Source organism: Populus euphratica, unplaced genomic scaffold (assembly GCF_000495115.2).
Source record: "Populus euphratica unplaced genomic scaffold, PopEup_1.0 scaffold1195.1, whole genome shotgun sequence".
NCBI classification, from domain to species: domain Eukaryota; kingdom Viridiplantae; phylum Streptophyta; class Magnoliopsida; order Malpighiales; family Salicaceae; genus Populus; species Populus euphratica.
Window position 1 is genome coordinate 1 of NW_011501035.1, and position 13,266 is coordinate 13,266.

The following is a 13,266-nucleotide window of genomic DNA, read 5'->3' on the forward strand; positions in this document are numbered from 1 at the left end:
GGATGTATAAAGAAATATAAAAAGTAAATTTAAGAAAAAACCATATACACATTTTACAATTAAAAAATAAATGTTTTATTGACATTTTTTTTAATAAAAAGATATGTTTTAAAAAACCAACCATATTAGGTTTATATATAGTTATTAAGAAAGCATTTGTTAATATTACATAGAAGCTTTAATATTATTTTAAAATTATGAAAAAAATAGATAATTATTTAAATATCATTATAATAAATTTTATTATAAAGTATAAAAAACTATAAAAATATAAAACATTTAAGGGCCATTTATAAAAGGCTAAGGCACGCCAAGGCTGCATAGTTAGGCTCGTGCCCCTAGCCTAAACTTGTAAATGCCAAGCATGATTGTAACTTGCTGACCAAGCCCAATAGCCTACGTTTTTACATAATAACTTCCCTATACATACATACATGCAGCCTTCGTTTATATATACATATATAGTTAGGTTCCAAGTTTTTGAATCATGAAAACTCAAATTTCAACTTTTTTTAACCCAAAAATATAAGAAAATATATCATATATACATTTAAAATCTTATTTCTAATTATCAAATATATTTTAATTAGATAAAAAACTCAAACTCAAATCAAATTAAAATAAATTCTCAATTTGTTTTTCCAGGTATCTTCAAAGATAGAAACCATCTTCATTGATTTTTTTCTTTAAAGACACACTTAAAAATATCAAAATCATAATTATTTGTAAATAAAATTTAATTATTTGAGAGCTTTTTTTTTTTTTTTCTTTCTGTGTTTTTTTATAAATTTTTTATGATGATATTTGACTAAAACATAAAAAATAAACTTAAAGACAGAAACGTAAAAATCCTATAGAACATAGACTAAAAAGGTTAAACTTAAGGGATCAAATTGAACATTTTTGTACCATTTGAATAGTGTAAGTAGGATAAGGTCCTCTTATTTTCAATGTAAATAATGCTTTTGGTATTTTGATTTTTAGTTTTAAGAACAACCTATTTAATTTCTAGAAGAAATATTCAACAAGACATTGAGTATGTGAGCACACGCAAATCTATATAAACAAGAACAAATGGAGCCATGTAAACTTAGCTTGAAAGGACAGGACATATTGAAAAAGAAATATTTTTTAGTGATTGAAGTGAAAAGAGATCAAAGTTTCAAGGACCAAGAAGGAAAAAAGTGGCTAATGAACAATGAGACTTTTAGTTTGTTTGGTAATTATATTAGTTCATCAAGTAATATGTAAGTTGTAAATTAGTCCCTATGTTTTTTCAGAACAAATTGAATAATCCTTCTAGTTTTAAAAACTAATTAGCTAATTCATTGACCAGTGTTGAATATGATTAATTTAATATTTTTGTTCAAAAAAATATTTTCTTCTTTAATCAATCTTTTAATATTATCTTTTTTTTTGCCTTTATATTTCTTAAAAAAAAATCAAAATAATTGAACAAGAACATGAAATGAGAAAAAAATAATCTAGTTCTAAATAGATTTTAAAACATAGGAATTAATTAATCATTTTCCAGATAGAAGGACTAATTTATAATTTATTTTTTTATATATTATTTCACGGGAAATGAATTTTATTGTTCTCAGGGATCATATCAATTTTAATATAATTACCAAACTCAATTTAAATGGATGTAGTATATGTGGAGTTATTGATATTATAGATTATAATCTGTTGATCAACCATTCATTTCTTGATTAATATCCTATTCGTTCATTTTCTTTTCAATAAATAGAAACTATAATTAGAGACAAATAATGGGCTAAACCTGCAGAACAACTCTTCATTGGTATAGTCTAGTCAAATTAGGAAATTATTTGATTTTTAGATTATAATTAGAGGTACATAATTCTCTTTTAAATGTTCTTCGAAGTAATGTTAATTTTGAGATTTTTAGTGTTTTTTTTCAATTATTTGTGACGAATCCAATATTTTCATTTCATTCATATCTTCCATTCCCTATCTAGTCATGTGATATCATCCATAGTGTGACGTCTACCATATTCTATAAATAATAAATCAAGCATATCTTCCATTCAAATGAAATTATGTAAAGTGCAACAAGCAATTGGAAAATTTTTTTTCTCGTGTAGTTAAAAAGCTCATATTTTCTTTTATTCTTCCACTCCGAGCATGAAATTCATTAAGATGGTACTATTCATTACAATATGGCGCTAAAAAACATGAACGTTTGCACAGTCAATATCAATGACATGATAAGGATCTACAAGTGAGTAACACCATTGTTAGATATAATATCTAAAAAAAATTAATTATTTGAATGTTTTTTATACTTGTTTACCACCACTTGGCATAGAAAAATTATTTCCTTTATAAGATAATGCATCATAAATATACATGAATTGAATTATTAGGTTGTTCTTTTCCATCTAGTATCGGTAAATATGGATAATTAATTTTGAGAAGTATAATTTAATTAATTAGATTATAAATTTGTTTTTTTAAAATTATCTATTCGAGTTTTATAAATTTTAAAATTATTAAAAAATTATATAATTATTATTTTTAATACCTGTAAAATTAATTAAAATACAAATAAATTAATCTGAATATCTATATTAATAATAATAAATAAATAAAACATAACAGCATGAGAACATGCCGCCACAACATTTTGTTTCACGAGCGAAGCTCTTTTTTTTAAAAAAAATAAAAGTGTTTTTTTTATTTCGATGTAAGAAATCAAGCTACATCAACATCATGAATTCCTATCAATTGCAGCTATGTATTTTTATTTTAAAAGATATTATTTTAGATATACATATATTTAAATAATCTAGAATTACATGCTTATGATTATTTAAAAGAATTAGCATACCTCAAACCTTGACTTTATTGATTAACGTAAAAAAAAAAAAAAACACCATTATACCATACATAGCAATGGCATGATCCAGCTCAAATAACGTTGCAAAAATTACAGCACATTTTCAGTAATTCAAAACCAAACCCATTATTCCCAACAGTTAGATCAATCTTGCTATAAAAATCCCCCCCTTCCCTCTGCATTCTCAAATTCTCTCTTCTCCTCCTTTACCTTTTTTTGTTCCTGATTTTTTGTTTCAGTTTCTTCAAAATGCGTGAGATTCTTCACATCCAAGGAGGCCAATGTGGCAATCAAATTGGTGCAAAGTTCTGGGAGGTGGTATGTGCAGAACATGGGATTGATGCAACAGGAAAATACAATGGAGATTCTGAGCTGCAGCTTGAAAGGATCAATGTTTATTACAATGAGGCAAGTGGTGGCAGGTTTGTCCCGAGGGCGGTCCTAATGGACCTTGAACCTGGTACCATGGACAGTGTCAGGTCAGGTCCTTATGGTCAGATTTTCAGACCTGATAATTTTGTTTTCGGACAATCTGGTGCTGGAAACAACTGGGCTAAAGGCCATTACACCGAGGGTGCTGAGATGATTGATTCTGTCCTCGATGTTGTCCGAAAAGAAGCAGAGAATTGTGATTGCTTGCAGGGTTAGTTTTTTATTTTTACTTTTGGAATGTAAATTTTGTTTTGGATTTATTGTTAATGTGGATTTGCATGCAGGATTTCAGGTGTGCCATTCTCTAGGAGGAGGAACCGGATCGGGTATGGGCACTCTATTGATTTCGAAGATCAGAGAGGAATACCCTGATCGGATGATGCTTACATTCTCTGTCTTTCCTTCTCCTAAGGTTTCTGATACAGTTGTTGAGCCTTATAACGCAACCCTTTCTGTGCATCAGCTTGCTGAAAATGCAGATGAATGCATGGTCCTTGATAATGAAGCTCTCCACAACATCTGCTTCCGTACCCTCAAACTCACCTCGCCAAGCTGTAAGAATTTTGATTCTCATATATTCTTAGACCTGGATTTTTTTTTATTTCTTTATGTTTGATTTCATGCTTCTTTGAGGTGCAGTTGGTGATCTAAATCATTTGATCTCTGCTACCATGTCTGGGGTCACATGTTGCTTGAGATTTCCTGGACAGCTTAACTCTGACCTGAGAAAGCTTGCTGTGAATCTGATCCCTTTCCCTCGGCTACATTTCTTCATGGTGGGTTTTGCCCCTCTGACCTCACGTGGTTCACAACAATACAGCACCCTGTCCGTCCCAGAGCTCACCCAGCAAATGTGGGATGCTAAGAACATGATGTGCGCAGCAGACCCACGCCACGGTCGGTATTTGACAGCCTCGGCAATGTTCAGGGGCAAAATGAGTACCAAGGAAGTGGATGAGCAGATGATCAATGTTCAAAACAAGAACTCATCATGCTTTGTTGAATGGATCCCACACAACGTCAAATCATCTGTTTGTGATAGTCCTCCCACAGGCCTAAAAATGGCATCGACATTCATTGGAAACTCCACGTCAATTCAGGAAATGTTCCGTCGCGTGAGTGAGCAGTTTACTGCCATGTTTAGGAGGAAGGCTTTCTTGCATTGGTACACTGGGGAAGGAATGGATGAGATGGAGTTCACAGAGGCAGAGAGCAACATGAATGACTTGGTGTCCGAGTATCAGCAGTACCAAGATGCCACAACTTACGAGGACTGTGAGGATGAAGAGGAGGAACTCCATGACATGTGATCTTGTTCTATGTTGCTATGCTGAATGAGAATGCTTGGAATTGGGTTGTGAATGAGGTAGTGGATGTTGAAAGAAATGCAAGCCAACGTTCTGTAGTCAGTCTCTGGCAACAGAAGGGATGATTCCAGGCAGAAGTAGGCCTTATTATTGAGATTCCACACACACAACCACATATATATAAATGTTTCTTTCTTTCTTGGATTTTGAGAAGGGAACAAGGATTATCAAATAAGTACTCTTATACGTGTATACAAATTTATTAGAGATGATAATCTAGCATGAATATCTTCTTCTCTTCAACAAGCTGTTGCATTCTAATTATTTATTATCACTACTTTCCCCCCAAAATTAACTGCAGAATGTCTGTCCAACAGTGGTTCAAAGCTAAAACCCCACTGCCCATTATATATCTAATGAAATAGCATCTGTATTTGCGTTTGCAACTGTTGCTTATTGAAGGATTTGAATCCTTTAATATTACTTCAAAATTTGAAGTGGTCTCGCATACTACTTCAAATTTAACAGTTATTGACCATGCATTTCTTCAAAAGGTTTCTATTACACTTCCCACATATATTGAACTTTCTTCTTCACCACGACGCATGTTGACCAGATCACAAACAAACTCTTTGAAGCCTAAGACTTCATTTGTTGGTGTAATGAAATATCCTCTTCAAGGCTCTCCTTGCAGAGAAAGGCTCTATTATTGAACCATCTTATTTCATGGAAATATAAAAAAAGTTGTTGTTTGCAAAGATGCAATGACCATATAGTTAAATGCCTTAATGTTCAATGGTACGTAGAATCATGTTCCACATCATAGCTCTTATAATCTTGTTGGATAAAAATGAGTATACTAAATTAAACATCATGTGAATGGAAGCATAAAAACATATAAAACTCGAAGAAGGGTTATCACCAACAACACAAGGTTGATTTTACATATACATTTATTCTTGTTAACAAGCCAAGTATGATCAGATTTGTGGTCTTTTTTAATTATAACTAATCACTAGCTAATATGACATTTGGATATTAAAAATGTTTTTCTTTGTGGAATTCTTACTATAGAAGTATACATGCACTAATAACAAGATTTTGTTCATCTGAATTTTCCAAATCATGTGTGCCACCTCAAAAAAAAAAAACCTTGTATGGTTTTCATTTGGCTCCAAGAGCATGGTTTTCATTTGGCTCTAAGAGCATGGTTATCTCATCTCAGTGAATCTTTATAATTTTATGGTTTTTAGGTTTCCAAGGAAAATACTTCATTATACACTTTTTTTTGGTGTGATCTATATTTACTTGTCTTGATTTATGATAATAATATTATTACTAGTTCAAATTACAATATTATTGCTAGAATTATTTATTCATTGTCTATCACTTGATTTTTCCTGGCAAAGATTTGGTCACCTATCATTCTTTCTTAGAATGGAAACTACACAAGATGGTAGAGATTAAGAATGAATATTTTTGATGTGGTGCAGCTTTTATTTAAAAAAAATAATTATTTTTTTAAATTTAAAATCAAACCAAATTCAAATTGGTTTAAACTAACTAGTTTCGGTTTGATTTTGTTTAGATAATTGAAAGAAATTTTTTAGATTTCTTTTAGGTTATTTTGTGGCTTTTAAGCTTATTATAGGCTTTTAAAAGCATTGTAATTGACATTAAAAAAACTATCCTATTGCCACATTTTTCTTTAATGGAATTATTCTTGTTCTAGGAGAAATATCTCTTAAAGCATCCAATGGTTTTCTCATACTAGAGCCATCTATTTTGTTGATCTTGACAGAAGTTGCTAGCATCAGATCTAATCAATTGATTAGTATTTAAAAATGTATTTTTATCAAGGTTTTATATCATCATTTTGCACTTGAAGTATCATTAACTTCTTAACTAAAGCATGTTTTATAATAACATATTTAATAATATAAGATACCTTTAATTTGTGATAAATATTTATTTTAAATGAAGGCCTATCACATAAATAAAATGATTGATTGATGAGTTTAAGAACTGAAATTAAAAGGACAAAAAGATGGCCAAACTTAAAAAAGAGATGTTGGTGTAGTTCAAATCAGAACACTATTCGGTAATTGTGTCATATCTGGAGCTGTAGATCTCGGATTTAGGTTTACTTTATATGGATGGAAAGGTAAGACATAGGCCTACAACTTTCATGAACCCAAGTTTTAAAAAGTTATTTTCAAGTCCAAATTATGGTAACAACAAAGAAGTCCAAATCTGTTCTACAGCCCGAGCATTGTTCAGTGTTTGGCCCATATCTGGAGTTCTAAAATTTCAAATGACCTCTATTTTTTTTCCTAGAAAACTAAGATAATTTCCTACAACTTTAATGTGATTAAGTGGTTCCAGTTTTGATGTTATCGATGATGTTTTGGGCAGATAAGAGAAGATAATGATTGTCACCAAGTCAAGAGTTGGCCACCTACTCATCAATTAGTTATCAAATCAATAGTTTTTAATTTTGGCTTATAAAAGGAGGCATTTGCTATATATTTAGGCATCTTGATTTCCGGATCAAGATCATGCTCTTGCTTTCTCTCTTTGTATTTTTGTAATGCTTAAGTTTTGCTTTCATTAATATCAAGTTTATGCCTTTCAATTCCTTTCCTTTACTTAGTTAACTTTTATCTTATTTATGTTCTTATCTTGTTTATTTATTTTTCTTTGTTTCATTATATTTAGTTAAGTTTATTATGTCAATGTGAAAATGTTACACTAATGGTGTAAGAATAAGTATAGTGAAAACTTAATATGGACTTTAATGTTTGATACTAACATGTTTTGTATTTGTTATCTTGTTCACGCTTTAATACTTTGCTTGTTAAATGACTAATCTAGATTTATGTTATATAACACTTGGTACAACAAATACTTAGAATTCTCATAGCCCATATTGTATGGTATAACCGACACCTGAACTATGAAAGAAACTTGATTTGCTGTTAATATAAGTTATAAACATGGATGCCTGACAATATTTACAAGTATTAGCATTAATCGAATAAGATAACTAATGTAATTATGTTAACAATTTATAATCTGATTGGAACCTCCTTTGTGTATGGTTTCCAATTGAATAATAAGGGTTTATACTACACTTGTTTGACATATCATTAGTAGAACCTTTAACCTTAACATTTGTTATTATCATTGTTTAATCCTTACATTAATATTTCATCTTAAAGTTCTCATCATCATCATCATCATCATCTTCTTCTTTTTCTTTGTTATTATTATTACTACTACTACTACTACTACTATTATTGTTGTTGTTGTTATTGTTGTTGTATTATTGTCATCTATAATTTATACAATTAACCTCCTTGTGGTTCGACCTCGGTCTTGCCAGGTTATTTATTACTTCGACACTCCTGCATTTGGAAGAAGACATCAATCTTTTGATCGTGTCATTACATTAAAAAATTCCTTTTCATCTACACTAAACCAAGGCTGAAACTTCCAACCCCTCGAAACCAAAAATATTTTCTAAATTTCTATCAAAATCATATCATTTGCATTTATCATATACATATTTGTCTAAGAGCACAACAATTTAGTGATTTCTATAATAATCACAATTATGTAGATAAATTTTAATTAAAACCAATACGATAACTTCACTAATTTCATCAATACGTGCTCATTACACACAATACACAAGCATTCAATTTAGTTTCATCATTTCCCATTTTCTTCGCTATGGTTAGAGTAGCATTCCATGTTTTTGTACTAAATCAATGTCCGATACATACACATCATTCATATAATTTCAATTCATAATTCCACACAACAACTCAAGCAATTCCAACACAATTCATGCTACCCTTTTTAAAATTACTACCAACCTTTTGGTCCATTTAATCAATGTTTCAAATTTGTTCTAACCAAATAACTTTATCCAGTGTCATTTAGCATAATTAAATCATAATTTAAACCAATTTTAACTCAAAAAATTCAAATCATTTCCCCCATAACAACAAAGCAAGATTCAAACAAAATGAGGAAACTCATCTCATTGGAATTTCTGCTCTTTCTTTTACACGCTACATGGATTGATATTTTTAGTGTAGCATTATCAAATGCAAACAAAACAATGAACCATTCATTTTTTACTTTCTCCTTTTACATTCAAACATATGTAACAAATCTTAATAACATACACTTAAGCTAATCTTACAAGATTTTTTTTCTCCCACACATATCATTTCAAGCCTAACTTAGTTTATTATCATGTCTAAAATAATCATTCTATATAATTTTATATTTTCCAAACATTTCCTCAAATCCCTCCGAGGCTAAGACTTCCTCTACACCTTTCATGTGTTTTCTTCCAAATTTTCCTTATAATTTCAACTTAGTTTCAACTGTAATACATGTTACAACAATTTACTTCCTACAAACATCTCACTTTAACACAATCTTATTCCAAAACCTAGCTTTTCAATACACCCAATTCAATCTTCCAACAAAATCACACCAAACTTACATAGAAACGGAGGAAAAAGGTGTCTTCTAAACATAAATAAAGAAGAATTTGGAAGATTTGCTCAAGCTCTCCCTTCCTTCTCATTAAATTCTTCACTTCATCTCACTACGTTCACCATTTCAAAACATTATTTTTCCTCTCTTAAAACTATTTGGATTATGTTTTCCTTTTATAAAACCAACTCGATCTTCCTTAAAACTAATCATTTTCATGAGTTTCTCTTTTTAAAGAAACGATGCATAAATGAAGATCTCATGGCGGATGGAAAATTTAGCCAAAACAACCCCTTTTTACAATGGAATTTTGTCTCATTTTACCATTTTACGCCTTATAAATATCCCCTATATATTTTTTTTTAAACATACTTGACTTTTAACTTACATTGTCAGGCCTTACCAAAATTTGATTAACTTAAGCATTTAAATTAAAGTAGGGAAATATATTAGGAGACTCCTTATAGAATTTCAGTCTGATCCAACAGTTAGATCAAGATTTATGCTTGATAGCGTAAAACTGGTCAATAAGTGATTTTATGTCAATAATTCAAATATTTTTTGTTAAATTCTTGTTGGAATCATACCATTTATTTTACTTGGAATTGCTTATTTATTTAAAATATATTTATTTTGTCATTTTATCATTTATTCACTTATGGACTTATTAGAATATCTTGGTAACATTACCTATTTTTATTCAGGGTTTACACTAATATTTTTTTATACAGTTCTTCCTTAACCTTTATTCCTCATTTCCATTATAATTTCTTAGAACTATTTTTTCATTCTCAAAACACATTTATTTTAACATTTTCATAATTCTTTTATTCATAGAAACCCATTACTGGTTTGACTGACATTATGGATTTTAAATTAAAATTTATAATTATCATTTTTACTTCAATAATACCTTAAAATTTATTTATGAAGATCATCTCCTTCATTACACATCACTTTTATTATTATTTCCATCATTTATCTATTTCTTTTCATCTTGAGTTTCCTTAATTTACTCATCAAGGTCTTATTATTTTGGTCTTACGTTTACACAGGGGTTTAAAATATGCACCGGCCTCGAGTTCTACATTAGCAAACTGTTAAAAGGATCCTTAGATATTTTAAATATACAATTTTGTATGGCCTTTGGATAACAAGTCAATCTAATCATTCTCATTATGGTTATAAAAACGTTGATTGGGCTGGGGATATTGATGATCATTGCAGTATTGGTGCTTATTGTGTATTTTATGGAAAAAAAAACCTATCTTTTAGAGCTACAAGTACTAATAAAACAATTGCTCATAGTAGTAATGAGTTAGAATATAAATTATTGTCCAATAGAGCAACTGAAATTCAAGTCCACCATTTTGCTTCCATTGCTTAAATGTTAAACTCTTTGGTGTGACAATATTGGAGTAACATATTTGTCTTCCAATCCTTTTTTTCATGTATAAACAAAACACATTAAATTGATTTTCAGTATATTCATGATTAATTTCTCCTAAAAAAAGTTACAGTATCTTTCTTCTTTACATGAGATCAACTGGCAGATCTTCTTACAAAACTATTAGTTGTTGGTCGTATTCATTTGTTATGCAACAACCTTTCATATACAAGAACTGCCTTTTCATTTGTTGTCACTGTGGCTAGTCTCTATGCTGCTTATTTGTGATCTGTGTCCTGCTGTTGGTGTCTCCTACCAACAGAGGAGCCTTGCTTTTTGTGTAGTCAATGTGGCATAGTTTGAGCTGCTTTTCTGCAGCTTTTTGTTAGGTTTTGTAATGTGTTGTTTAAGGGAGCTTATTCCCCTAGCCTCTATATGTATATGTTTGTATATTATGAATTGATAGTCTCCAACCTTGTTTCATTTTTATTTATAAAATTTCTTATAATAGATATAAAAAAAAATTGTTCTTTCAATAACCTCGAAGGGTGTAGTTCAACTAGTTAGGCTCTAGGTTTGTTTCTTTGAGGTTATCAGTTCGAGTCTCACAAATCTTAGAAACACTTAAAATTTATATGGTTATTAACTTTAGAACTCATGGTATTAATCAAGATACACAGAAGTTAGTTCAGACATTTAGTTAATAAAAAAGACTTGCCCTTTCAATTGAGGAGGTCTATGGAAGAAACTGACTCTCCTAAAAATAATTCATCAGATATTGACAAAGTTGATGTTGCAATAATATAAGTAAATTCAAGGTAGACAAAATATCAGCACCTCTATCCTCTACTGATAATGTTGTAGATATGGACACCAAAAATCAAGTTGTTAGAAATCAAGTTGTTAGCCAAATATCAGCACCTCTATCCCCTACTGATAATGTTGTAGATACGGACACCAAAAATCAAATTGTTAATTATATATCAAACAAAAGGAGTAGCGTGATATGCAGGAACTTCCAAATTTTGTAGCTCCTCGAATCTCAAAATGTGTCATCTAAATTGTATTATATAAATAGGTTGAAGCAGTATATGTAAAGCATAAATGAAAAACACAGTTTTCATTGTCTTTTATGTGCTTATATTGCTGAGCACAACAAAATATTATGCAGACATATTAATATTACTCTTCTCAATTTAACCACAATAATATGTTGATCTTGACATTTCACATGATCCACCAATTTAAAACCTAACCCCGGTTAGGTTTCATTTTGAACCGAATCTTTATATTTAAGAACCTTCAACAACATTTTAATAAAAATTTTGGATTGGCTCGTTAATCAATAAGTTGACCTGACGAACCTGCGTTAACTTTTGAGAAGGTTTGAAAATGTTTGAGTTCTAAAATTTAATAACAATGTTCCCATTACTGGACAATGTGTAACTAAAAACTACAAATGTTCAATCCATCATAGAACAACAAAAGCGAGAAAACCTGGGACATGAAAAGGACATTAGTTTACAACAAAAAATCCAACAAAACCCAGAACCTCACCTCATACATCCATGGTTACCCCGACAACTACTGCAGCCTTCCGAATCAAGTAGGTGCGGGAAACACTCCTCTCGCACCAATGGATTCCTATTGTCAAAGATAGGTCCATTGAATCGTCGCTTATACATCCATGGTTAGACGATTCTTCAAATAGATGGTGATATTTTTTCGTACCAGTATAAGACAATCTTGGTATGATTGAATTTTTTTTTTTGTCTCTCTTGCTAAAGCCTGAAGTTGTACGTATAATTCATAATTAAGTAGTTGATATATTTGTGAAAAGGATGGTGCATGTCAACGATTGTATTTTGGGTTTTCCTGACTCTATTTTTTTTTTATTTATGTGGGGTGTCCGGGCCAGCTTACGCGCACCACGATTAATCTCTATGACTCACTGAACATCCTGTAAGCCCAGTAAATAGGTAAAGCACCGCGAGGTAACAGACGTACATGGTAAGGTTCAAACTCAGATGCGGAGGAAGAAGACTCCATTCTTCATCATATTAATTCTAGCCTGCTTTTCTACCTAGACAATTACAAAGTATTGTCTGCTTCAGCACTTGAGGTCATCCTCTAGTGGGGAAGGGATTTAAATTTTTTTGTATCCATTTCATTTTTTTATATATATTTATTATTCTTGTAATATCTTATTTATTCATTAAACTTGCAATGAACTTAAATGTTAGTCGAAATATATATATAAGCTAATCCAAACATTTTAAACTATAAAAAATATATATTATATGTTTCAGTCTTTGATATTACATGCCTTAATGGTTAAGAGGATTTTGCAAAGCTGAGATATTGCTTGCAATTTGATAAAAAGAGGGAGAGTGGAAATTTTGTTATTTTAACATAGCATAGGTTTTTGAGTATTTTATAAATAGTTCTAATATTTTCGTTGATTTTTTTTTAAATCTTTACATAGAAGACTTGATGTGATTTTCTATGAAATTTTTTATATAATAATAGTATAGATTTTGTAAACGAGGCAGGCATCAATAACTCGCAACAATATCATAGTTAGTTTTATTGTTTTGAAGGTGCTCATGAGTTCCACTATGACTTAATTTCAAGCATGTTCTAGCTATTCTATACTCATCGTTATAAGCACCAATGATGCAAAATTATTATGTTTAATTATAATGAAACAGCTTATAATACAAGTTATATATATATATATATATATATATATATATATT

General features: G+C 30.2%; 1 protein-coding gene across 1 annotated transcript; it reads left to right on the forward strand.

The window, feature by feature from the left end:
* The first annotated feature begins 3,108 nt into the window (after positions 1–3,108).
* Positions 3,109–4,742, forward strand: LOC105117108 (tubulin beta chain-like). The gene is made up of 3 exons (XM_011014652.1): positions 3,109–3,509; positions 3,583–3,852; positions 3,938–4,742. Exons 1-3 carry the CDS (start codon positions 3,116–3,118, stop codon positions 4,606–4,608), a joined length of 1,335 nt encoding a protein of 444 aa, XP_011012954.1. The 5' UTR covers positions 3,109–3,115; the 3' UTR covers positions 4,609–4,742.
* The last annotated feature ends 8,524 nt before the right edge of the window (positions 4,743–13,266 follow it).